The following is a 27,002-nucleotide window of genomic DNA, read 5'->3' on the forward strand; positions in this document are numbered from 1 at the left end:
GTTGAGGCAAATGAAAAAGACAAATAATAAATAAACAATTTACCTTAACAAACGTGCATAAGCCCTTTTTTTCTGGCTCAAAAGGAAACTAAACACAGTTGAATTATTAATAAATTGCTTAAAGTGATGAATCATCGATTTACTTCTATAATTAGCAATGTGAGGATTTTGAAGATAAATAATTGCGTGAAAAGGTATAAGATCTACCTGGTAATTTGAAGCAGGATATTCTTTTTTTATATAATAATATAATAATAAAAAAGTTGAAAATATTCACAATTCCTTCGCAACTTGCAAGTCACATTCGTGTGTGACACGTGTCACAGAAAATCAAACAAAATTTATTAATTGAGAGAATCTTATGAAAATCTCTGAGCTCATTGTTTTTAATAAAAGATGCTCTCTATCTGGGTGTGTTGGTTGCTCAACGTGTTCATCGTATAAAATACGTATCACCTAATATTTGGCGTATCGTATAGTATGATTTTTTATGTCGCATACAACTACGTGTACAAAATTTTCTTCTATAATTGTCAATTCTCTCAGATTGCGTTGCAGCATTCTTTCATTTCTCTCGTGGTTTCATTAATTCTCATTTTTCAATAATGCAGAGAAAGTGAGATTCTTTTTGGCATATTTGATGGGAGATTCTAATTAATTAAAAATAATAAGTGAATATAAATTTTATTTTAATAAAATCGGATTAAGTTAAAAATTTATTTTTTAATATAACATTAAAATCATTTAAAATTTTATTTTAAAAGAGATTTGATATCCATAGTTAATCTAAAACTTAATATATGCGTTAAAAATACATAAATGTTTAATTCCAGCTTCCTTGAATGGTTTGTGTATATATACAAAAAAAAAAAAAAAGTTGTTGCTGTTTTTAACGGGGGTGTGTGTGTTTATAGTAGCATTTTATAATGTATGGATGTTTAGAAGTTTTCGATTTAATATTTTTGGATTTGTGTAATATCACCAGGTTAAGAAGATTTTATTTTTATAGTTTTTAATTTACTTTTATATATTTTTTAAGACTAGAATAAAGATCCATTTTTCTCTTCTTTTTTTTTAATTCACTTTGCTGGGTTTTGTAAAGAATGTATGTAATTACACCAAGTAATAATCATACTCAAATGAAGTTTATATTATGATAATTTATCTTTGAAAATGGATTTCTTGAAACTAAAACATAACAAGTGAAACTCATGATTATTAATATGATTTTGTTTTTAATTTTCAATTTTTTTTCTAATTTTTATATTTATCTAATTTAAATGTATAGTTACTTAAGTTTTCCATTTCTATATTGACTAAAAATAAAACCAATCGATTCTGATTCTTTTCCAATCAAATGGATTTCATATATCGACTAGAAATAAAACTAATCGATTCTGGTTCTTTTGCGACATATGATGGCAGAATCTGGAGATGGAAAAGAAGAATGTACAGTTGAGTGATGTGGTTTTTACTATCGAAGCTTTCTAAGCAACCACTTCTTTCTCAAAGAGATGTCCAAAGCTAAAAATATCTTTGCCTTCGTCTCATCTTCCAACAGATCAGAAGCATCCATTACTAACTCCTCATCTATGTCAGGCATAGCCTGAAGAACATTCAAAGCATCTTCAAATGATGAATTGCTGTTCTCTCTCTTATTCATCAGTGCATTCACAGCACTAGCCATCTCAGACAAAGCTTCTTTCATTCGCAGCTTCTTTTTGGGAAGTGTTGAGTCTCTAGACATCATCGTACCAGGCCTTTTCCTCACATGGTGTGTCATTGGTTTTTCTCTGTCTTGGTTCGATATTTCATTGTTACTAGCCACATCTAAATTTCCATTTGTTTCAACGGCATCGATATCAATTTCATTGCTGCCACTCACCACCAAATTCCCAAATGATTCCTCACCATCATTTTCCCTTCCCTTTCCCAGATCTTGCTCTGATATGTCAACATTGATGATATCAACCAAATCTTCAGATGTTTCATTCAAACCCATGTCGATGGTAAAATCATCTTCTTCCATCAAGTGAAGCTGCTCCAGATTACTCGCTTTGACATTTGATATTTCCATTACTTTGTTTCCGAAAATCTTGCATAAATCATGGAAAAGATACAAACACTTGTTTTTATATGAGATAGCATCTGGGTGATCCTGCAAACATCATTCGGCAACAAGTTGTAATCATAATATTTTGAAGAAACGGCATTTGAAAACTATTCCACCAATAGACCTCTACGCAAGCTAACACAATCAAGGAAATGGGATACTTGGAAGTGGGGAAGAGTACTAAAAGAAATAACATAAATTGAGAAAACTGCAAGAGATTATATCATGGTTATTTTGAATATTTTTATGGTTTATGCACACTATGCACATATAAATACTAAAAAATTAATGTCATTCATAATGAACAACAAAAAGTCATAGGTGTTTTCAATCAAACATTGAAGCAAATATCCACAAAATCAAATATAAGTTCCCGAAACAGGAATCATCAATTATCAATCATGATCTTCTAAACTCAAGACTTCTTTATAATTTTTTCACTACAGAAAGATTTCATTTTTTAAAATTGAAAACTTAAAAGTAGTCCTGCAAAAGACCCAATGTTTCTGTTCACGGGGCTATTTTGGAACTAATACATAGAGCTGATATTTAAAATGCTAGATGATATCAAAAGAATGCTGTCAAATGAGAGAGGACCAAACCTTAATATATGCATCCCAGACATCATCATCAGCAATTATTGTTTGTAGGGTTTCATTCCATGCAAACTCACTGTGACTCAGAATGTTGCAGATGTCATCATGTTTCTTCATCAAGCATAAATATTGATCCATTAGAACCTTCTTAGCATATTGGAGTCCCCATCTACCGTTGAATGTTTGGGCCAAATGCATCCAAGCTTCCTCATTGAATAGATTTTCAATCCCATTTCCATTATTTACTTGCTCAATCATAACGTCAACAAAACGGCGTTCCATTGATTCTGTCCACTCTATTGTGGAACCAGCATCATAATTTGAGAAAACGCCAGTCTTCTGTTCACCTAAACGAGAAATATCCATAAGAATATGGAACACCATCTAAATTTACAAGGAAAACACTTGATTCCCAGAAAAAGGGAATGCATTTTACCCTATGAAGTATAGTGATGACAGTGTGGTAAATGAGAGATATTCAATGTCAACCATTGCCCAACTTCCCATAAAAGAGTAATAGTGTGTTTTAGTGTTACAATAGGATACAACAAGACATGGGATTCTCTTTTATATTTGAAGCATCTGAAGAAAAGAAAATAAAAGAACAGGATTTTCCTTTCCATCTTCACAGGAAAAAAACAAATTCAACTACCTAAGTTTAACTGGTTAAATCAATTTTGGTATAGACTTTTGAACATCCCATTGGCCAGGAACAAAAGAAAAGAGCAAAGGAAGGAATGCATGGTTGCCACTTGCCCTTGAGCATTGTGATATTGAATTCGTGCAAAATTTTAGTTGGATATAAGAGGTTTGCTTTAGAATTTGCTTCGAACTAAAAACAATATTATCAGTAGAAAAAGAAATTTTAAACCGCTGGAAGCTTAAACTAACAGGTACTTGGGGATGTAAAGGGTAATAATAAATACATTCATGCCACACTCAACAATCTACCAGCCTGTGTTGTCCACGATAATGACTTACTGTAGCAAGTAATGTGAAAAAGAAACCTGCTATCAATGTCGGTAATTCTCTAGTTAGATGTGCATTATGTGCTAAATAGAGATATCTTGTATCGGTACCTTTCGCTCCAAATATTATACACAATTTCCCATAGTCAGGCAAGGTTTTAACTCTAAGTGATCGAGCTTCAGGGTGTGCCTGCATAAATTATATGTTAACTTGTTAATAGAACAATAAGTTACAAGACACCTGATCAGAGAGGAAAATGGGTCAGTCACCTTAGTATATGAATCCCAAACACGATCCTCTGCATCAATCATTTCTCTTGTATCATCCCATGAGAACCCATCATGCTGAAGAAGATGGTCTACATCATTGAACTGTTTCCTCAAATGTTTGTAACGATTCTTCAGAACATCTTTGTCATATTGAGAATTGAATTGTTCATTGAAAGATGTAATCATGTCATTCCAAGCCTGGGAAATGAATGTCTGCCCAAGTCTATTTCCATGTTTGACTTGGTCCAATAACAAGTTAATGAGGCATCTGTCCATTGGGGGTGTCCAATATGTTCTAGTTCGGTCAGTGCCGCTCGGGTTGCGACTTCCTTTTAGTTCACCTTCAGGGAAATGATCACAGAGGTAACTACTAAGTTCTCCAGAGATCTTAAGGCCTAAGATATGAATTATAGCATATTCAACAAATGACAAAAGAAAAGGGACCCCAAATACAATCTACCCATGCTAGCTATGTAGCTTGTTCAAACATTCTCGTATCTCAATTAGATTCATAAATACAAGGCTCTAAAAAGATAAAAATATAAACATCTATAGACCAAACATGTCTTTGGTATTTCCATGTAGTTGATACATCTGAAGAGACAAATTGACAATGCTACAATTGCAACAAGGGGGTCTGAAATTCCCTTTCGGAGTTGAAATTTAAAAACCCACAAGTTCCAAACAAATTCATTTCTTCAATATTTTTATGTTCAGTTGCACGCACCTCCGTAGAAGGATAATATATAGGACGATTCTTCATTAGGTTTTTGCATGACCGATATGGAGCAAATTGTTAATTTTGTTTTAGAAAATGCAGGAAAACAACGTAATAAGTTGAACAGGGTGATGAAAGCTTTCCATTGATACACACCGTCCTTTGTTTCTTCTGATATGACATCTTCGTGATTTTTCTCCGGTTGCAGATTACTGATCTCATTTTCAGACACGTTTCTGAATATTAATTCTAAATCACGATAGTTTGGCAAAGTTTTCGATCTATATATTCGTGCATACGGATGTGCCTACAAGAGTTTTAAGTCAATCAGTGCCAAGAATCACGTATATCATATACTTACTCTTCTTGACCACATACCTTGACATAAGAATCCCAGATATCATCATCAGCTAAAAGCATTTGTTGTTGTTCATTCCACGAAAAGCCTTGTTTTACAAGATTTGTTATATCACGGTAGTATTTCAACAGTTTCTTGAACCGATTCTTTAAAACCCTTCTACCATGCTGACATCCAAACTTAGTATTGAAAATGGCTAGCATATCTGTCCAAGCTTTTTTATTGAATCCATTGTCCACTCGATTGCCCCTGCTCAACTGATCAACCATAAGCTCTATAAAAAACTGGTCCATAGAAGCAGTCCAATCCGTCCTGGTACGATCAGAACTTGGTACAGCAACGGTTCCTGTCCCATCAACTACAACTCGCAGAAAACATAATTAACATCAGCTCCCATTTCTACAGAACAATTAACCGATTTCCTTGCACATGTTGCATTTATCAACGGAAAAAATGCTGCTAACAAAAGAAAATAGTACAAACGGTGAGAGCTTACGGGGTTTTTATGGTGTCAACTGATAAAAAATTCTTCTGTTTGTTCAAGTTTCTTTATTTTTCAATAACTACTTTAAAAATCATACTTAACATGGTTTTTTATTTGTCGACATTAAGTTGACTTTAACTTAATCTCTATTATATGCATAGGGTGGAAGCAATACTCACCCAAATGCAGTCCTTGCAATTTATCATCAAGGCGTACATCATGGCTAGATAAACTATATCTTCCGTCAGCAACAGCGTTGCCATATATGACACACAAATCATCAAAGTTCAACACTGGTTTTGTCCTGTAGCATCTAGTATCAGGGTGAGATTTCAAATAAGCATCCCAAACAGAATCATCATCAGCCACAACCATTTGCCGGGCAGCATCCCAAGAAAAACCGAATTGAGAAAGAAGACTCTTGACATCATTGAACTGCTTCCACAAATTGGTATACCGAGTTTTCAGGACATCTTTGTCGAACTGTGAACCAAAGTTAGCATTGAACGAGGTGAGCATGTCTGTCCAAGCTTGTTTGTTAAAAGTGTGGCCAACCCTGTTCCCTATCTGCAAATGCTCCAACATGAGATCAATGAAGTAGCGTTCCATCAATGGAGTCCAATGCATCCTTGATCGTTCGGTTCCATTGCTTAAACAACTTTGGCTTTGGCCACTCATTGTTTGTTGCTTACCAAACACCACCAAAGTTGTGTAGTGCCCTCATACATAACATGCATTTGGGAGCAACAAAATCACGACTTTGAAGTTTGAGCATAAAAGGGGTGGAAAAAGTTTGGGACTTTTACAGTGGCGATGATTATGTGAGTCAAGTGAGAGGGAGTGAGTCCAAGTTTGTGCAATATTGAAATCTTAACCCTAATCCAGAATAAGGGATGAAACCCCGCTCAGCATTCACCGATTGTTTGGCTATAGCTGCATTTATAAACATGGGCTTGGGTTTGTGCCTCAACATTTCTTCCTGTACCCCATAACTTTTAACTCCACCTCCATAATTTTAAAATGATGACTCTCTCACTTTTGTAAACTTTTGTTTTATGTATTCTGAAAATTTTTCAGATTAAGCTTTACAAAATATGATTTTTTAAACAGAATTCTCATAATAGAACTTTTGGAATGGAATTTTCGAAACATGCTCTTCCAAACAATATACTTTTTGAAAATGTTCTTTTGAAATATAATTTTCAAAACAATTTTCCTGAAACAATACGTTTTTTACCAAACAAGCTTTCAATAATATATAAAATACACTTTGGAACAAGCTTTTCAAAACTAATATGATATTTTTCAAGATGAACTTTTCAAAATAAAATTTTTAGAATAAATTTTCCAAAATAGATATATAATAATTTTTCAGAGTTATTTTTTATTTATATGAGCTCTCTCCTTTTTATTTCTTCTCTTGTCAAATAGTGATTTACTACTAACCTGTCGTCAGAAAAAAAAAATTTGCTATATGTGACAATATTCAAATGGAATAAAAGGATAATAATAATACATGTATGGAGAATGTAGCCCAAGAAAAAAAAAGAATATTAAAGAAAAGTAGCTACGTTTATCTATTTATTTTATATATCTCCCTTTATTACTTTATATAATTAATCATGATAGTTACTCTTTTTTTTCTGATTCACTTTTGACATTTCTATATTAATGTATACATAAAAGCTAATGTTATAACTGATGTATATATTTTTGTATAATTTCATCTTCTATTATAAAATTTTGCTAACTATTTTAGCTTTATAGAAATTATTTTTGTAATTATACTTTTAGGATGAAAAGATGTCAACACAGCAGAAGTATTTTTCAGTAGTTTGTTATAAAGAAATAAAATAAAATAAAAAATTTGAACAGGAAAAAAGTCTTAGAAGAGAAGTAGAGACTCACCAACCAAACTTTTCACGTGGGGAGTAGTGGAGATAAACACGCCTAAAATATTTTTTAACTTAACTATTTTAAATATGGATATATTTTAATATTAAATTTAAAAAAGTAATGGATATAGTTGGTTTAACTTACAAATATTTATCTTTTTTGTTAAATTATATTTATATTTATTCATTTTTAAAACTTAAAAATCAAAATATAATAAAATTTAAGACAAATTTTAAGTTTCTATATAAGTTTATGAAAAAAAAAACATATTTAATAAAAAACAATTTAATCCAAAGGAGAAGGCTAAATTTAAGAACGCTGAAATAAACAATTTAAGAAATCACATGAAAAATTGCTAGGGTTACTTTTTCCTTGTTGTGACATTTTTACTGACCAAAAACTACTTTTTATGACAATTTAGAAGAAGTGGCTTTTTAATTTTGCATTTCCCAGCAGAGTCACCGAAAAATAGATTTTAAAAATAATTTAGAGTAAGAAATATATTTTGAAAATATAAATAAATTTTAAGTTAAAGTAAGAAAAATCATTTCAAAGTAAAAAGTATATTGAAATAAATAATTAAAATTTAATTTATTATTTTAACTATTTTCTTATAGTATGAAATATATATCAAGAAAACATTTTATTGAATTTTATTAATTATTTTATCACTTTTGTTTTGATTATTCATTTTATTATAATATAATAAAATATTTTTAAATATTTATGTTTACATAATCAACTATGCGTAATGTATAATAGAGTATGATTTACTTTCTCATTTACTTTCTTTCCAAATGAGAGGTGATAGTATTTAATGATTTTTATTATTAAATACTATGATATTAATGTAATATTTTATTACTAAACTAAGTTGAAAAATGGAAATTTTTATAAAGATGAATCTGAGTGTAGGGATTATAATGTCTATCGATAAGTAAGTCTTGTATAAGAAACATGGTAAAATATTAGAATGTAAGATTTTAATAACTTTACTTTATTTTATTGAATTAGTAAAAATAATAAATTTTATAAGCTTATTTTTTAAAATAATTAATATTTATAATATAATTTTTTTTAGGACAATTCTATGAGAAATTTCATAATAAATATGGATAACTAAAACAATAATAAAAACTAAATGTCAAAAACTAAAGTTAATCAATATCTAATTCACACATTACCATGTTAGTATATTAGTAGATATATTATAAACAATGGATATATTTTAAGGCAAGTTCACAAATTCAAATTATCCTACATGTAAGACAAACATAAATAGATCAATGTACTAAAATACTCTATCCATTTTACACATATATTGACATAAGTTTTTTCCTTTCTAAATCTTTGCATGGAAGAAAAAACTATTATGAAATATTTCTGTCTTGTGTGATATAACGAATTACCAATTTGTCTTATCTTTACCCTTTTTTATAAAAATAAATACGTAAATTACATTAACAAATTTTTAATTAACTCAATATTATAAATTTGATATATAAAATAAAACTTATATTTATTTATATGTTTTAAATTAATTTTGTATCGACTGATCTATGATTTCCACCGTGATACCAAAAATATGTTTCATATTTCTGCATTTTTATACTGGCCTTATTTTATACAGACGTCTGGAAAATCATATACCAAAACACGATTACGTCAGCCATATACGCTTACACTGCAGAAATTCTTACACATTATGAATTAAATCAAGGATTTATACATACATACGTACACACACATATATATATATATATATATATATATATATATATATATATATATTTGCAAGAGAGATGCTAACTGTGTAAATAGCAGAGCAAATTCCTTAATTTCTCTCTTTTTCTGAGCTTTACACCTCCCAAATCACATTGTAACTCTCACTCTTACAAAGACTTCAGTGTATATTTTCAATCACCATCGTCAAATATCTGAAAACGTCAAATTCAAAAATGGGAGAAAATATAGTCTTTCATGGATTGATTTTGTTTTTCCTTTGTCAAAATCACATCTTTGTAATTGTTTTGAAACAATTAGGGGCTTCTCATGAGAGGGTTGCCAGCTTTTTCAAATCAATCAAAAGTTCAAAGAAAAGTACTCCAATCTAAACCCTATAAATCAAATAACCTTCACGGCAACTAGGATAAATCTAATAAAACAATTTACAGTTTAATAGAAAAAAAAAACAGCAGATAATGAAAAATTTGATTTATTTCTCTCTGTTTTATTTAGTCTCCTTTCACCCCTTTATACATACATGAAACTGGTGATAGATATAAGATATTAGGAAGATTTGTAGTACCATATTCGGAAAGCAACAGAAGGAGAAACAGAATCCCTTATCCAGAGCATGGACAGAGAAATTTTATTGCTATTGTATTACTACTAGGGTGAGGTTGAGGGTGATGGATTGGGTTCAACTACAGAAACAGAGAAACAGAGAAACAAAGAGATGATGATGGAAAGGGAAGAAGAAGAGTAAATCAATTGATAACGCGACCAACAACAGGGTACTTAGCTTGAAACTTGTTCTCCCAATCGTTGAGAACTCCGATCTCCTTTTCGGAGAGGCCGTCGAGTGAGGGGGAGATGTCTTCGTCGTTCTTGCTCATCTTGGCGAGGGCTCTGCTGGCGTCCTTGCCGGCGAACATGGCGTAGGCACCGCCGGGACCGTAGAAGGATTTTCCGGTGGTGACGTCGTAGACGCGGCCCTTCACGGCGACGTAGATGGGCTTGGAGGGGTCGGTGCCGTTGTACTGGCTGAGCTGGTGCGGCGTGAGGTCCATTGAGTTTGACAGCGTTGATGAGATGAGATGCGATTGAGATGAGAGGCTTCAGAATATGAAGAAATCAGTGCTTCACCTTTCATTCTTCTCAACAACTTGTCCTTATTACATATACCCCACCTATCACCTACTACTCTCTTTCTCTTCATTATTATTATAATTATTTATTTTCATATATTATTTTAATTCTTATTTAATTTTATCTATTTTATAAAATTATGAGTTAAATCAATTTGGTTTTACTTCTTTCAAAATAAGGTACATTTTAATCAATCTCTTTAAGGAAATTTTGATTTTAGTCTTCAAAAATTAACATCGTTAAAAACTAGTTGATGTGGCTAACTGACACGATTTTTTTTTCTTACGCTAGGTCAGTGTTTTTACCTTTTCTCCCTCTCTCTCACCTGCAACGCACCATTCTTGCGACTGGATTTCCACCACCGCCATCGTCGCGCAGGGATTTCCATCAGTGTCATTGCTCACAAACGAAATTGCCACAACACCACCGCTCCCCCACCACATCGTCGTCGGGATTGTCCTCCATCGTCATCATGCAACCTGAAATGAGGAAACAACGAACCTCATGGCAACCATTGACGCCTTCGAAGCAGAGAGAACCCTTGAATCAGGTTCGTCCATCAACCTTCGTCGTGCCACCAGGCGCCGCTGTCACTCGAACACCTTGAGTTTGTCTCCTTCGCCTCCATTCTCGCGTCTCAAACCCTGCGAATTAGAAAGCAGAACAACAACTACGACACCAGGTGAAACTAGTTCACACCGCCGTCAATCTGCTCCCATAAGCAAACCAGAATCGCGAATTCGAATTGTGAAACAGTCTACTAGGAAGCCCACCATCATCGTTAAAGCCGAGGGCTAATGAAACACCCCCTCCGTGGTCGCTTCTTCTGGCACCCTCTTCTTCAACCACCCTTTTTTTCTCTCTCTACCAACTTCATCTTCTCCATCATTAACACCACCACCTCCGCCACTTCTTCTTCCTCAACTCCGATTTCTTCTAATTCCACTTAGGGTAGTAAGAACGGTGGTAAGAGATTTTTGTTTAGTCTTTGTGTTGCCATTTGGTCCTGCTTTTTTCTGCCTCGTGCTTGTAGTTTTAGGGTATGTTTCTTTTTTGAAGTGGCGTGGTTTGAGGAAGAAGAAAGGTTTTGGCCACTAAGGGGTTTCATGCCTCGAGGGTGATTGGAAATCGGTCTTTTGGGACATTGTACAAGTCTTTGTTTGAGTCTTTTGGGACCATAGCTGCAATAAAACATCGCTGACATAGCGATATCTTTTCCTATGAGAGAAGGAGAGTTGAGGTTTGATGGTAGAGGGACGAAAATGTAAGGAACGAGTCAAAGGGATAGGGAGGGAGAAAAGTTAGGAAAGATGTTCGAAAAAAAAAATATGTGACATACTACTGTTAGCCAGAACAACTTTTTTTAAACATAGTTAGTTTTGAAAAACTAAAATCAAAATTTCTTTGAGGAAGATGACTAAAATGTATTTTACTTTGAAAGAACGACTAAAACCAAAATCGTTTGATAGTATATAAACTAAAAACATATTTAACCCTAAAATTATTTTATGATAAATATTATATTATAAAATCTTAAATTTAGGAAAATTATTTTAGAGTTATTAAAATCATTTTTTAATTTAAAAAAAATAGATTATAACTTTTTAGGTTTAAAAAAAATATATTTTAAAATTCATAAATTTTTTATATTTATTTGATATTATTCTTTTTTATTATTTAATTTTTTTTTTAAAAACATAAAAATATATTTTTATAATCATTTTACCCTTTATCATTTTATCTTCACATTTTTTAAAAACATTGTAAAAATATTACCAATAAAGTTATAAAAACATCTTTTAACAATACATCTAAATAAGACGGTAAACTCTTTTTACAATTAGTGTAATTTTGTAAGAACCATTTATCCTAAATCTTTATAAATAAAGTAGTTTTTTAATTGAATTTGAAATGTATGAAAGTATAACTTTACATTCGTGTCAAAACCAGGTTCAATTTATATTTATAATGCTTTTCCTCGATTTTTATAAATCTCAATTGTCACAAATATTGCATTTCACTTTTATGGTTTATTTTAGGTTTTTAATCGTTGACTTGGGTATAGTGCCCACTGTCACATGAATTAAAATTGGATGTTTTTAAATGAAAAACTTATCTCGTGTTTCGCCGAATAAATTTATTTGAATATAATATGTGGTTGCCTTCAGAGAACATGTGAGATGAGATGCCATGCATATATGCCATAAATATTTATTGAATGCTATCGTTATTATTATTTTTAATTTCTTTAAAGATGAAGGTATGTATTGATTGAGGGATTAATTATATGATGGACTTGTAATCACTAAACAGATCATTTTTTATGTTTTGTTTAATTTCAATTAATGTTGAATTTATGTCAATTATCCGTAAAATAAAGAATGTTGGATTATACGTATATTAATTGGTTTGTGGATTTATAGAAATGTGTTGTTATAAGATTTTTGGATTATTCAAAGATAAATCATGCTTATAATTAATAATATAAATTATTTATTTTTGTTTATAAAAAACATATTTGTCAAAAATTATATATTTTATTGTATGTTGTGGAAAATAAATATAACTGAAGAATAATAAGAGAGGCAAATCAAATGGCATCACAAATGTTTGAAAGCCAGATAAGAACAGTTATAACAACATTTATTTTAGGTGATTTTATTATATATTTATTTGAATATAAATGTGAAGTGTGTATCGATGAGGATACAATCTTAGTTAGACAAGCCATGAAAAGTGAAAATTCATAAAAGTGATCAAATAGTACGAAAGAAGAGCTGAAATTAATGATGACGAAAAAAGTATATGATCTAGTTGAATTATTTAAAGATTCAAAAAGAGTTGGTTGTAAATTTGTTCTTAAAAGTTTCACTCAAAAGAATGACATTGATTATAAAGAAATATTTTGTCTTATTTTTAAAAATAACTCTTTAAAGATTATTTTGGCTATGGTGACTCACTATGATTTAGAGTTTCATAAGATGAATGTAAAGAACATCTTTCAAAATGGGTCATTTAGAGAAAAAAAATATATATGGACCAATTTGAAGGATTTGTTTCCACATTAAAGGAAAATACGATATTTTAATTAAATAAGTAATATATGGATTAAAACAAACTTATAGACAATGATATCTTAAGTTTAATGATACTATCTTGTCACATGGTTTTGTAGAAAATATTGTTGACATGAGTGAAACATCTTCAATTTTAAGGGTTTTTAACACTAGTCATATATGTTGATTATATTATACTTGTTACTAATAATCTTGTCATGTTAATGTAATTTTTTTTCTACAATAAATTTGAAATGAAAGACATGAGTGAAACATCTTATATGATGGAAATATAAATATTTTATGGAGGGATTGTTGTGATTATCTCAAAAATAATATATTAATAAGGTATTAGAGAAAGTCAAAATGAAAAAGTGTTATGTGGGGATGGTTCCAATACAAAAGGGTGTTAAGTTAATCAAATGCAATGTCTCAAAAATGACTAAAAACAAAATGAGATGAAATTCACTCCTTATGTATAAATTGTTGGGAGTTTGATGTATGTCAAAACATGTACCCGAGTAGACATTAGCCTCATCACAAGAATGTTGGGTTGATATTAAAGCAAGTGTGAATAAAATACCGAAGAGTTGCAAAGAAAGTTCTTATGTATTTACAAGATACAAATAATTAGAAGTTTACATATAGAAGGTCATATCACCTTGAAGTGATTAACTATTCAGATTCATCGAGGAAATTCATGTTTGAATACATCTTTCTTTTTGGTTGGAGGAGCAGTATCATGGAAAAGTGAAAAACAATCTATGATTGCCACATCTACAATAGAAGATGAATTTGTAGTATTACAATCGATTTTCTTAATGATAAATACTTGAAAGTATAAAAAACACATGAATTTTATGTATTTATAAGTAAAAGAGGGAGTAAGGAGTAAAAGCTGTCAATTAAACATATTGATACAAATGTAACATAATAGATCTATTAAATAAATATTTAGCTCTCAATACATTTATTGGTCATGTTAAAAGAATGTAGTGTATGGTGTATATATGTACATTATGGTTATAATGCTTGTAGTATTTAATACCTTTGAATTCTATTATAAATGTTTTTGTTTATTTTGTCATTCACATTACTTAGTATATATTATTGTTTTGTTTGTTAAAATGATAGAATGTATCTTTGAAAGGAAATTAAGAATATCTATTATAGTTTAATTAAAGTCAAGTTAAATGATTTGTGATACACGAAAAGAATCTGGTTATCGGATAACTTGTAATTATATGATCCGATCTTCTAAATTAAGTCAACCAACAATAATAACTTATAAATAATTCAATAATAACTTAATAAATAATTCAATATATAGTATGCACTTAAAGTTTAATGTTAGATTTGAAGTTTTATACAAGTCAAGTGAAAGAATATTAGATTATTTTAATAACTCATGTAATTTACAGAATAATTTTAATATAAATTTTTTTAGTTAAAGTTATGAAAATTTTCTAGTTATTAAAATCAATTCTCTCTACTCTCACTTTATTAAAGATACTATAGTATTTTAATAAGTTATATTACAATTCTTTCGTAAATGAGAAAAATGTCACGTTGAACAGTGAAAGACCAGTAAAAACATCCTATATAATCAATAAAATCATACAAGGAAGTAATAAAAAGGAAAATAACCATTAAGAGATATTTTACAATAGATTTAATTAAGTTATTGAATTCTTGTATCAATATAATTTTGTGAGAATCATAAACCCTAAAATCATTATGAAATATAATAGCATCTTCAATTGAATTTGAAATGTATGAAATTAAAACTTTACATCTCTATTTTAAATTACGTATTCATTCATAGGATATTCTTCCAAGGGAGTGTTGGTGGGATTTTTGGTGGTGTAGAGAGTTAAAATACTGAACAATTGGGCTGAAGATCCAATAACATATGGTCGTTTGGGCTCCCTTCAATTTAAGCCGAGGAAGAGTTCCAGAAGAATTTTCGTATGGCGGGCGTATAAGACATTTCCGGTGTCTTTTTCCATGTTTTTATTATGGACGGTGTTTTCCTTCTTATAACAATAACAAATTTTCATTCATCTTCTTCCATTCTTTTTCCTCCATATTATTGCAGAGAAGAGTTTTTAATATGAGTAGGTGCGTCTATTGCAGCACCGCTTCTGCAGTGATTCACAAGAGTTTGTCGAAATCTTCAACTCAATTTCCAATTCCTAAGAATGCTGTAACGGTCAACAGAAATTCTCGCTTGCGCGTCCACGTTTCTATGGTGGACTCCTCCTCTTCTGATTTCGCCAAGCGCATCGAACGAGCCTGGTTAATTTCCAAGGTTCAATCTCTCTCTATCCCTCGTTCTAATTTCCTTTTAGGTTTTTTCGTTTTCATAAACTGGCTTCCCTTTTCAGAATTTTTAATTTAATTTAATTTAATTCAACATGTTCGAATTCTTTTAAGTACATGGTAGAATTCGAAGTCTGTGTTTATATATTAAGTAGTTAGATAATCAAGTCTTATGACCGTGCTTGATCAAATACCCTTCCAAGGTTCATTTCTTAATGTGTTTTTGGGGAGTTTTGACTAACCATGGTTATCATCTGGGTTGTAGGCCAGCTTAATTTTGATAGCTCAGCGTATAAATATTTGCGCTATCTTAATTTAAGATTAGTTTACATATGCTTGTTCCAATTAAATTCAATGCTAAATAGAACATATTTGTCAAAGGGCAACATTAATCTGTGATAAAGTATTAACGAGGGGATTATTAAGCTGTTCCTGCATAGTCATTGCAATCGGTATCAATAGGCGATATATTTTGTAGGAAAAGATTATTTCCGTATCACACCAAGTTTAAAATTTATAAAATTCATTTTGATGTTTGATGTATCTGAGCTGGTCTTTGATATGTATTTGTGATGCTTACAGCAACCAAGGCCAATCGTGTGTTCATCTTGCGACTCAAAAGGGCATATCGAATGTAAATGGTGTGCGGGTACTGGTTTTTTTATCATTGGTGATAATATGCTTTGCGAAGTTCCATCTAGAAACACTACCTGTATCATATGCACCGGAAAGGTACCACTCTATGGCTAACTTAATGTGATGAACACGTAGCAAACGGTTTACTTGGTATTTAATTTTGCCCTTAATTTGTTATTATTCAGGGATCAATGTGTTGTTCTGATTGTCAAGGAACAGGCTTTCGTGCAAAGTGGTTGGGAGAACCTCCTACTTCCTAGTACCAAAACTACTGCTCAAATGGTGGTGGAGCGTGGCTTGTGAGTCCTGAGAATTGTAGTTATATTATACCTCGTCTTACTTGAATCTGACAGATCCTGCATTCTCTTTAGCTTTATTTTGAAAAAATTGTCTGGTTATTCATTTTTTAAGATTGAATTGTTACTAAAAGCAATCAATTTGTACTATCTTTGTATGTTTATTAACTTGTATAAATGTTGTTGTTTTACCAAATGAAATGGACGTTCATGCTCCCTGAGAATGCATTATATGACAGTCATGATCGGTATGAATTTGAGAAAAATAATCATACTGACTCTACCTGTAATATAACGAGGCTTTCCTGCCAAAGCATGATCTGATCTTTGCGTTGAATTGTTGACAGGAAGAGCTTTTTTCTCTTTTTTCCTTTCTGGTTTGAACAACAGAGATAAATTTCTTCTTACAAAAGAAAATGAGAAAATAAAATAAAAACTGTTTTTCACAGGTTAACTTAGTACATGCATAAATTAATCTTTAGAAATATTTATATTTTGAATTTTTTTTATACTAATTAATAATAAAGTTTTAAATTTCAAAGTATCTCATTTTATTTATAATAAATAAATCTTATCTGATACAAAAATGACTTGGCGAAATTGTGTTTGCTTTGTTTAGTTACGATAGAATAAAATAAAATCAAGTTTATTTAAATCTAAAGCACAGTACTGCCAGTGAAAAATGCAACTTCTATTGATTTTGAAAGCATATAAACTTTTGTAACAAACACAGTTTTGTATTAAAATCTTTCAAATATAATATTACTTTACCTCAAATCTAATCTCGTAAAATAAAAAATACTGAAAACTATACAAATGTTGTGCCAAACCCAATCAAATCTGTAACTCATTTAGTAATTAGAGAAACTACAAGTATTAATTTGAACAACTATTTTTCCAACTTTTCACTCACAATCTCCTATGTGTCCTAAGAAAGTTTGTAGTGTTCATTGCAATGGCGCTTGAGCAAGCATAGACTCCAACAGAGCAAAGGGAAGCAGATGCCAAGAGAATGGCCTTCCACTGTTTCCCAGATACAAGAATTGCCAAAGCGACCAATGTAACTGCCACAGCTGAAAGGGCATTTTTCCAAGCGTGGAAAGCTTTGACTACGGTTCTACATCCTTTGCAATGTATCACATGCCTAAAATATCTGTTGGCTAAATTTGGAGCATGCATTGTTCCAATGCCCCCTTTGGCAGGTGAAGAAGCTGATTGTCCTGCAACGAGTCCGGCGGGTGCATGTTCAACCACAGCAGGTTCTTTGGGCAAAGAGATAGTGCTGTGACCAAAATGATATGGCATCCCATGCCCCACTTTGTCCATCCACTTCCTGTATTCAGCAACCCATGTGTCTGATGATTTCAGATTCAGATAAAGTTGCTTTGTTGGAACCTTCTCTTTCAAGAGAATTTCATTCTGAGATGATAAGAATCCCATGTCTTGCTCAAAAACCTTGGATGCATTCTGATGGAAGTACCACTCAGGAAACAGTTTTGCCAGTGGAGATGATGATCTTGTTGATCCAAACCTCACTATAAGCATGGATTTCCCTTGCCCAGTTGGTCTACAAAGGAACAGGCCACTGAAGTAGTTTTTTACACCATTCTTATCAACTATTTCCCTGTTATTTTGTAGAACACACGGAGCACCAAACCTCAAGAAGTTAGGCCTGGACCCATCTTTCTCAGCACCCCACCAACCTGCAAACCCTCTATCAGTTCGTTCAATCACCTCAAAACTCAGTGGCCGAGCATTCTCCCTTTTTGCGGTCCAATCCGTTCTGTCATGTGAGATAGGGACATGAGCAGGATCCATCAGGTTTTCCAGAAGAATAGAGTGATCGTAAGGGAGTTCATGAACTGTTGAAATGTCTCTGAATCCCGGCCTTGCAAAGTTCTCAAACCAAGGTAGTTTACTATCATTGGGAGGTGTTTTGAGGGACATCCACACCCAAATAACACCTTGAGAGTCCCTCACTTCATACGTTTTAACACAAGCTGTCCTAGGGATTTTGGCATCAGCCGGAAGCTGTTTTGAAAACAGAAAAATAAAATAAAATTGTCACTTGGCCTAGGGAATGTAACTTTGATTTAGCTGAGGATAACAGGAGGTGCATTACCAACCTGAGGTATCTTCACACATTTGCCCTCCCCTTCAAATTGCCATCCATGGTATAGACACTCAAGCCTTCCATCAATCAACTGTCCCTCTGACAGTTTGGCTAACCTGAATTGTACGAAGACACCAGGTGAAACTACAGAATTTTCAGTAACTGGGGACATGCGGATTAAGGTAAAAGTAGTAAAAAATTCCAAGTGAAAACAACCAAACTCAACCCACAATTACAATCATAATAAGCAGTGAGTAACCTGTGGGGGCAGCGATCTTCGTAACAGTGTAACTGGCCATTGCCATCCTTAAACAACACGAGTTGTTTATCAAACACTGTGAGCCCCAAGGGTGCATCTTCGGGAACATTCTTAGTGAGATACAAAGGGTACCACTCCTCCGTCCAGTCATACTCCCCTTTTACCTCCTCCTCGGTGGTTGGAACAACAAGAACCGCGTCATCTGCTTCGCTGTCAGCTAAAGGTGCAGCTTTTATGTCTGCAATGGCGCCACACGTGGCGTGCTTGGATCTTAGCGATGGTTTGAAGGAAGCGGAGTAGACAGTCCAACGCAGTCCCTTGTTTGGCGGCGCGGAAACGCGCAAAGGGAGAAAAGTTCGAGTGGGAGACACAAAGGGATTCACCAACGCCATGTTAGGTAACAGAAGCGAAGAGCGAAGAAGAAGAAGTGGCAAAAATAAAAAGAGAGACTTGCACGTTTCGTGTGTTGTTCCTGGCCACATAATACAACACCGAAGAAGACTCATACATACCCTCTTCCTCATGTAACAGTTAAGATATAAAAGTAAATAAAAAACATGTGGATATCCATTACTTAGAATGATTTTTTTTTTCATCTTAGCTATATTTATTTATTTTACTCATATAGACAAACCTTTTAAATATATAAAAAAAAATATATTCATAGTTATTCACATAATTACAGTGTGAATAGTGTTTATCAGAAGTTTGACATGAAATTGGAACATTTGTAGCAAGTTTTTACCAGAAAAAGTTACTTAAGCAAGCAATATCAGTTGAATTTCTTTTTCTTAGAAGGAAACAAAAACACGGAATATGTTATTTATTAGTTAATTTACCGTCGTACTTCAATTCTCAATAAATGAACGGATAAAGGAAAATAGAAGGAGACCATTTAAATTTATCCGCTAAGAAATAACAGAAACGAGAAATTAGGGTTTTGTGAGGGTTTCTTTTCCGATCAGATAAGGGAAGCGAGAGAGAATGAAGATTGCGGTGGAAGGGTGCATGCATGGCGACCTGGACAACGTGTACAGAACCCTTCAGCACTTGGAGAAATCCCAGAACACGAAAATCGACCTTCTTCTCTGCTGCGGCGATTTCCAAGCGGTTAGGAACGAACAGGATTTGAAGAGCTTGAACGTCCCGCCCAAGTATCGCTCCATGAATTCCTTCTGGAAGTACTATTCCGGCGCCGAGGTTGCCCCTTATCCCACCATCTTCATTGGCGGCAATCACGAAGCGTCCAATTATCTCTGGGAACTGTTAGTTCACCTCAGCTTCACATTCTAATAACTGTTCTGTTGCAATGCGATTTAGGGTTTTGACAATTGTTTGTTTAGGACCACAACTGTGACGTAAAAACATTGGCTTTCCTGCCAAAATTACGGTCACGGACTGTTCTTCTACAATCTTGACTGTTGCTGTTTTAGGTACTATGGAGGATGGGTTGCTCCTAATATCTACTTCTTGGGAGCTGCTGGGGTCGTGAGGTTTGGGAATGTCCGAATTGGTGGTCTCTCTGGGATCTATAATGATCGACACTATAGATTAGGTTGCTTATCTGTTTGTGAACTGTGGATTTTGAAGTGTTGAATCTGAATTGGGCGTTTGTTTGCCGATTACTGAATGATGTTAGGTGTTTGTTTGAGCAGGACGTTTTGAGAGGCCTCCCTATGATCAGAGTACCATTAGGTCTGTGTATCATGTTCGTGAGTATGATGTTCGCAAACTAATGGAACTTAAGGAGCCCATTGATGTTTTTCTTTCGCATGATTGGCCAGTTAGAATCACTGATTATGGGGATTGGAAGGAGCTTGTTCGGCGCAAGCACTATTTTAGGCAAGAGGTGGGGCTTGTTGAAATTTTTGAACTTAATGAAACTGCCAGAGTTTAGTAATTATTATTCTGCGTGTTGTGAATGCTGGATTTTTATTTGCTTGTATTGTTTTTTGTCTTGGATTCAGCAACATTGAGAAAGCTATGAGCTAAGAGCTAGGATGATAGTCTCGTGTCTGTTTTATTAAAAAAACGAGAAACATATATTTATTTCAGGGGAATGTGAAACCATCACATGCATTATCATTGAGCTTTATGCCCTGTTCGGATGAAACTTCTTAACAAGTAACTGTAGGAGAGGAAAAAAAAATTGGCTTTTAAGTTAAAATTAGCTCATGCAAAAAGTTCAAATAACCTTTTGGAGATGTTAAATTAGAGCACTTCTAAATTAGCTTATACACCACCCGCCAGCTAATTTTGAACTTTTTTCATATTTCATTTTATCATCTTTTTTTTTTCTCCTAAACGTATTTATTGAGAATCTGTTCCAGATAGGACTATGGTCTTTGATAATTTGTGTAGTGTTTAATTATTTCTATAACAAGGAAGTATCTTGTTTTTGTACCTAATAAGGCTTATATTTGTCAGATAGAGGAAAAAAGATTAGGGAGTAAAGCTGCTGCTGAACTTCTAGAAAAACTGAAACCAAATTATTGGTTTTCGGCTCACTTACACTGCAAGTTTGCTGCTCTGGTTCAGCATGGGGAAGGAGGTCCACTGACAAAATTCCTTGCACTGGACAAATGTATTGCCGGGCGTGATTTCTTACAGGTATGGGCATACAATGATAGTTTTCAGGGTTAATCTTCTGTGATAGCCATTTGAGTTAGGCATTACAATCATGGCATGTTCTGTGCCTTTAGATTGTGGAAATTGAATCAGATGCAGGACCTTATGAGATTCAATATGATGAAGAATGGTTAGCGATAACACGGAGGTTCAACCCTATCTTCCCTTTGACCACCAAAGGTGCAAACTTCAGGTGTGCATGTGCATGTGAAATCACCATAACATAATTGACAATTAGGATTTGAGTTCTCCAATTGTTTAGCTTTTCCCTCTCCCCCTTCAAATAATAATAATAACAATGCCATATGCACTTGCTGACAGAGGTTTAAATCTCGAGATGGAAGATTGTCTTGAATGGGTTAGAAGCAGGCTGCGTGAGAAAGGGTGCAAACCATTTGAATTTGTCAGAACAGCTCCTTCCTATGATCCTTCTCGGTCCAATTTTGGTGGTGCTTTGACTGGTATTTCTTTTGTTTTCAATTACTAAGCTCACCTTGTAAGCCACCAATCAAAATTTGTTCAGCCTATTTTCTGGATAAAGATATTCTAATCCTGATCACTTAAGTGATTGGGCTAACCTGTTGTTGTATAATCTTATTCGTGCATACTTTGGGAGTTCCCATGCACGAACATCTTATATGCATGTTATGATTAGGCACTGTCGACTATTGTGTCTTCCCATTCTTGTGCTTATGTCAGTAAAAAGTTTGATTTTTTCATTCTGTGGTGCGGTAATACAGTAAAATAGGCTCTAAGTCAAACTAAAAATATTCCTTTAAATTGAATGTCAAATTGTCAATTACATTCTATATTCTGAATTAGTCACAATTAATTAAGAGTTACTTGTGAGTTAACACTTCTCTTTTGACCTTGTGTATTTACTCCTACTAATTAATTTTTCTGATCTTTCTAATAGTATTGTTTTAACTTATAGAAAGGAAAACTAAAAGAGAAAAAGACCGATTTCTTATGCAACAGTGATGTTTGTCATTATTTGATCATGTCATGTCTTGTATTATTTAAAATGTAACTATACAAGTCTTAACTTTATTTAATTTTCTTCTATCTCTCTTTTCAGTGAATCCCCGGAACCCTCAGACAGAATCTTTTTTGCAGCTTCTGGAACTTCCATATCTTCTTGATAGAAATCCTGATGCAAAGGACTTTTCACCTCATCCTTCTCTTTCGGTTAAAAGAGGTAAAGTTTAGCCTTTTCAATGGTCATAGATAAGAATGGGGTCCATTTTTTTTACAAAAAATTAGAAGCGAAATCTGAAGAATATCTTTGAGCTAAACAACTTACAACATCTCATATACATTTCTAGGCATTAGTGATGATAATGAGGACATTCCCATTGATGATGTGGATGATGATGATGATGATGATGTAGAACTCCCAAAAGTTGATAACGTTGAAAGTTGAGACCGGGACTTCAAATTTGTGAATCATCGTTTCAAATTAGCATACTGAATTGGTAATTATCTGCAACTAGCATTTTATGCCTAGTACGATATTGACTCTGGATGGGGCACTCACTAGATTGTGGATTTTATTTCCCACTAATGAGTAGTTAAGTTGCATGTATATTATTAACTGACCATTTTTGTTATAACAATAAACGCTCTCAAGGTCTCTCCATTTTTCTTACAGTTGTTGTTTACTGCATTTTCTGCATCAGGTGGCAGTGTAGTGCCAATTGGTTATGTCAAGGGATTTGCTGCTATTAATTGGGTTAGTTCTGTACTGTGCTTCCCTTTTCTTCATCTCTTGGGTATTCAAAGATTAGAAGCCATGCTTGTGTTTTGGATTTAAAAGCTCATATACAGTTATGCATAGAAAGACATTCAATGACATTGTGAGAATATTCTGAGTGGGTGGAGGCCTCTCTAGAATGTATGTACATAAAAGCTGTACTCTTAAAATTAAGTAAAACTTCAAATAAAAATATACCAGAGATAGAAAAAGTCGTATATCTCAGGTTAAAAATAATAATAATTATACTATTATCAATGATTTTTTTTATAATCAATAATAATAATAATAGTTCTGTTTTGTTAGATAGAAGTAAATTGAATGTGCAAGTTTCTAAATTGTGGGGATTAAGAAAAATTATGGTGTCTATTAATTCAACTTGAAAGCTAAAAATTTAAATTAAAAATTCGAAATAACTTCGGTGATAAAACAAGTATTGGTATTGATTCAACGATTCATGAATGAGATAAAATATTAATTGTTAGAATAACTAAGATTACTTATTTAATCTTAACTAATTTGAGAGGAATATCTTTTTAAAATACGTTGAGGCCTAAAGCGATTAGAGATTTAAAGGCTGTTATAATTGGTTTTTGACAATGCAATGCAGTTATGACTATTGATCAGAATATTGATGTTTAGATTTTAACAAGTTTATAGTTCCTTAACCACGTCCAAGCTGTCCCATTGTGAATTTGGAAAAAGATTCTGTTGAAGATAGTTATAAAATTAATAACAATATACCCTTTTTAACCGTTGCATCCTTATAATTTTGTTTGGATTTTTGGGCTTACTTTCTGCACTCTTTTTTTGTGCTTTTTACGATCTCTATATTATAAAAATAATAAAACTACAAAATAAAAGATAAAATTGTTTTTTCCATATTTTTAAAAATATGAACACTTGTGTAATTGTATCCTCCTGAGTAGACATGACAGAATAAGCTAAAATTAGAAACCCCTAAATTTGATAAAAAAAAAATCATACACTGCGTGACATACCATAAGAAAAGACATGACTGTGAAAATAAAAGAGAGATAATCCAGTGGCCATATGAAGAATCCAACTAAAAAAAGGTTATAAAGAAGAGTTGTAAAATCAAATGGAAAAATCGGAGAAAAAATAAGGTGAAAAGGAAAGAACTTGGCCTGTTAAAGATGCAAAAAATAGTAAGAGAACTTGATGGAAAATCTCGGAAGCTTTTGCATTATGGTTTGTTAATATTAATAACACAGTAGAATCTAGTGAATATTTTTACTGCCTATTTCAACAAATTAAAAATGTTTGCCGTCTTTTTCTTATCCAGTAACTTTGTTAATCACTAATATTTATAGCAGGAAATGGCTTATTACTTCTAATAGGATTTTCATTTTTTTCCCAATAATGTTGCTGATGCTTGATATAATTATTTTTAAAACTATATCCGAATATTTAAATAAAAGAAGAAGTATGATCATCATGAATAATTTATATTTTAAACTACACAATTTGATTACATAATGAATAAAAGCATTCATCTACATGCAAAAACAATTGAAGAAGACGCTAATTGCTAATGGATTCACGACAAGAAAATGTTAATACAAGTGTACAATAAAAAAAAATAAAACACATGCAAAAGATTATATGTATATTTATTTATTTCTATTAAAAAAGGCTTGAGCGGAGTTGAACGAGTCGAGCTGGACTGTGCTGAATAGAATCAAAATAAACTGAACCTAACCAATTTGAACCGTTCTGAACCGAATTGTGTCGAGTTGAATCGATCGCAATTGAATCGATCGAACTGCTCAGCTTGGCTTGACTCAGTTCGGTTCGGTTCAACCGAGTTCATCTTTGCTCGAATAAGCTCCGTTCAGTTTAGTTTGGTTCATGTCCGTTCGGCTCGGCTTGGTTCAATTCAGTTCAGTTAGGCTCTGCTTGGTTCGGTTCGATTCGGTTCGGTTTTGTTTGGTTCGTCTCGGCTAAACTCCATTCGGTTTGGTTCGAATAAGCTTGACTTGGCTTAGTTCAATTCGATTCAGCTCGGCTCGATTCGATTCAGATCAGTCGGCTAGGCTTAGATCGACTTGGCTTGTTCGACTCGTTTTGGTTCGGTTCGGTTCGTTTCTCATCAGATGTTTGAGACCTTAAGAGACTCATCATGTCCTGTCACCGAGTGCAGTAGTCAAACTCCATCATGTATTGTCGTTTGTTATCAAACTTCATTATGTGTTGCCGCCAGTACTACCATCGAGCTCCAGTAGTGGGGAAATGTTTATGGAGCAGAAAATGTACATTTGAGGGCCGATCCTAGTGGAATTGACTTCGCTCCACCAAATTTGTAGCTCTCTGATTTTGACTTCACTCAGCAAGTATATGCTCGTGTAACGAGTTTTCATAATTTTGGAGAAGAAAATTCTATAGATTTATGTCATTTCAACCCTACAAAACAGTCTCACTAATATTAGGTGCCCAAAACAAGCAACCATTAGATTAAACACAAATCAATTTTTCTCATATTCTAGGTCTTTACATTTTTCCCAACAAGGAAAGTTTTTGTCCTCGAAAATTCACTTATTAAGTAGAAAGAAAAGTATGTTCTCTTCATTTTTTCTTATCACAAACACCCAGCTTGATCGAGATACTATCTCCAACAATTAACTGACTGAAAACATTGCCTTTGTACTAAATTCTCTAGTGTTCAACAATGTAGATTAATCTAGCCACTACTCTTAAAACAAATTCTGAACCTCCAAACCTAATCTTTTATGAATACTTTTTATGCTTGATCAAACAATTTGTATATGTCAAACTAAACTCACCTTCCAAATGTCTTCCACTAACTCTTATAAGTTATTTCCAAAACTTTAGTTAGCCACTACTTCAAACTAAAGTCTTCTCAATATTACTTCACAAAATCTTATATTCTCTTTGAAGTATTACACAACAGACTTGATCACACACAACTTTAATCTGTTGTCAAACAATGACACTCTTAATTCACCCTTATTCACAACTACTATGATAACATAATTAACATTTTAACATTTATATAATTAACTAAATATAAATATAAATAAACTTAATCTTGTTAAAAATATTTAATAAATATATCAATTTTAATGAAAATATTTGTAAAGATTTATATACAAATTAAATTTTATTTTAATTTAGGAAAGGACAAAATTGTTTAATTTAAAAAATAAAACTATAACTAAATTAAGACAAAATAAAAATAAAGAAACCAAATTAAACTAATGCAATTATAGGTGGCCTAATATTATCATTGTCACGTGGCATAATGTTTGTTTCACACATGACATTTTAAAAAAAATTAAAAAATATTTAAAAAACTACTAACTGAACGTGATACTCTCTTTAATTAAAGATAAAAATCTAATTACTTTAATTTTTCAAAAATAAAGAATAAACTAAAATAAAAAATAAAAATAAAAATCTATTTAAGAAAAGTAAAAAAAAATAGAGATTATTTATATGATTAAACCTTACTAAGTAAGAATTTGCATTAGCCACACCAAATACACACAAAAGACACGTAGTATATGTAGTGCTTATTATATATGGACAATTTTAATATATGGGTGCAAACAAATCAATTGTCATATTTATTATTTTAAAATATTCATGTTGTATCTTATAGGTTCATCTACTTGAATATCAAT

The 27,002-nt window shown here is 32.4% G+C and overlaps 5 protein-coding genes across 8 annotated transcripts; 2 read left to right on the forward strand and 3 right to left on the reverse strand.

Annotated features, from left to right (window-relative positions):
- Positions 1–1,309: 1,309 nt before the first annotated feature.
- Positions 1,310–6,431, reverse strand: LOC106760000. 3 transcript variants are annotated; one of them, XM_022780897.1, is made up of 7 exons: positions 5,687–6,431; positions 5,044–5,381; positions 4,822–4,972; positions 3,948–4,342; positions 3,789–3,867; positions 2,716–3,056; positions 1,310–2,158 (listed from the first exon to the last, which is right to left on the reverse strand). In XM_022780897.1, exons 1-7 carry the CDS (start codon positions 6,183–6,185, stop codon positions 1,475–1,477), a joined length of 2,487 nt encoding a protein of 828 aa, XP_022636618.1. In that variant the 5' UTR covers positions 6,186–6,431; the 3' UTR covers positions 1,310–1,474. The 3 variants fall into 3 exon arrangements, with proteins under 3 accessions (XP_022636618.1, XP_022636617.1, XP_014498916.1); XM_022780896.1 differs by having other exon boundaries at positions 3,948–4,288; positions 4,675–4,972; XM_014643430.2 differs by having other exon boundaries at positions 1,311–2,158; positions 3,948–4,288.
- Positions 6,432–9,602: 3,171 nt separating this feature from the next.
- LOC106761144 (probable steroid-binding protein 3) lies at positions 9,603–10,292 on the reverse strand. Its single transcript, XM_014644659.2, has one exon. It carries the CDS (start codon positions 10,193–10,195, stop codon positions 9,893–9,895), a length of 303 nt encoding a protein of 100 aa, XP_014500145.1. The 5' UTR covers positions 10,196–10,292; the 3' UTR covers positions 9,603–9,892.
- A 5,005-nt stretch (positions 10,293–15,297) lies between these two features.
- LOC106761396 (chaperone protein DnaJ) lies at positions 15,298–16,800 on the forward strand. Its single transcript, XM_014644948.2, has 3 exons — positions 15,298–15,641; positions 16,235–16,384; positions 16,474–16,800. Exons 1-3 carry the CDS (start codon positions 15,444–15,446, stop codon positions 16,546–16,548), a joined length of 423 nt encoding a protein of 140 aa, XP_014500434.1. The 5' UTR covers positions 15,298–15,443; the 3' UTR covers positions 16,549–16,800.
- A 603-nt stretch (positions 16,801–17,403) lies between these two features.
- Positions 17,404–19,413, reverse strand: LOC106762803 (protein TIC 55, chloroplastic). The gene is made up of 3 exons (XM_014646873.2): positions 18,957–19,413; positions 18,711–18,813; positions 17,404–18,615 (listed from the first exon to the last, which is right to left on the reverse strand). The coding sequence occupies exons 1-3, from the start codon at positions 19,346–19,348 to the stop codon at positions 17,494–17,496; spliced, it is 1,617 nt and encodes a 538-aa protein (XP_014502359.2). The 5' UTR covers positions 19,349–19,413; the 3' UTR covers positions 17,404–17,493.
- A 356-nt stretch (positions 19,414–19,769) lies between these two features.
- LOC106759909 (lariat debranching enzyme) lies at positions 19,770–23,553 on the forward strand. 2 transcript variants are annotated; one of them, XR_001375638.2, is made up of 9 exons: positions 19,773–20,221; positions 20,390–20,511; positions 20,612–20,805; positions 21,384–21,566; positions 21,659–21,777; positions 21,906–22,045; positions 22,663–22,782; positions 22,910–23,059; positions 23,264–23,553. XR_001375638.2 is itself a non-coding variant. In XM_014643293.2 (8 exons), exons 1-8 carry the CDS (start codon positions 19,941–19,943, stop codon positions 23,005–23,007), a joined length of 1,257 nt encoding a protein of 418 aa, XP_014498779.1. In that variant the 5' UTR covers positions 19,770–19,940; the 3' UTR covers positions 23,008–23,234. The 2 variants fall into 2 exon arrangements, 1 of the variants encoding a protein (XP_014498779.1); XM_014643293.2 differs by lacking the exon at positions 23,264–23,553 and having other exon boundaries at positions 19,770–20,221; positions 22,910–23,234.
- The last annotated feature ends 3,449 nt before the right edge of the window (positions 23,554–27,002 follow it).

This window comes from Vigna radiata, chromosome 5 (assembly GCF_000741045.1).
Source record: "Vigna radiata var. radiata cultivar VC1973A chromosome 5, Vradiata_ver6, whole genome shotgun sequence".
NCBI lineage: Eukaryota > Viridiplantae > Streptophyta > Magnoliopsida > Fabales > Fabaceae > Vigna > Vigna radiata.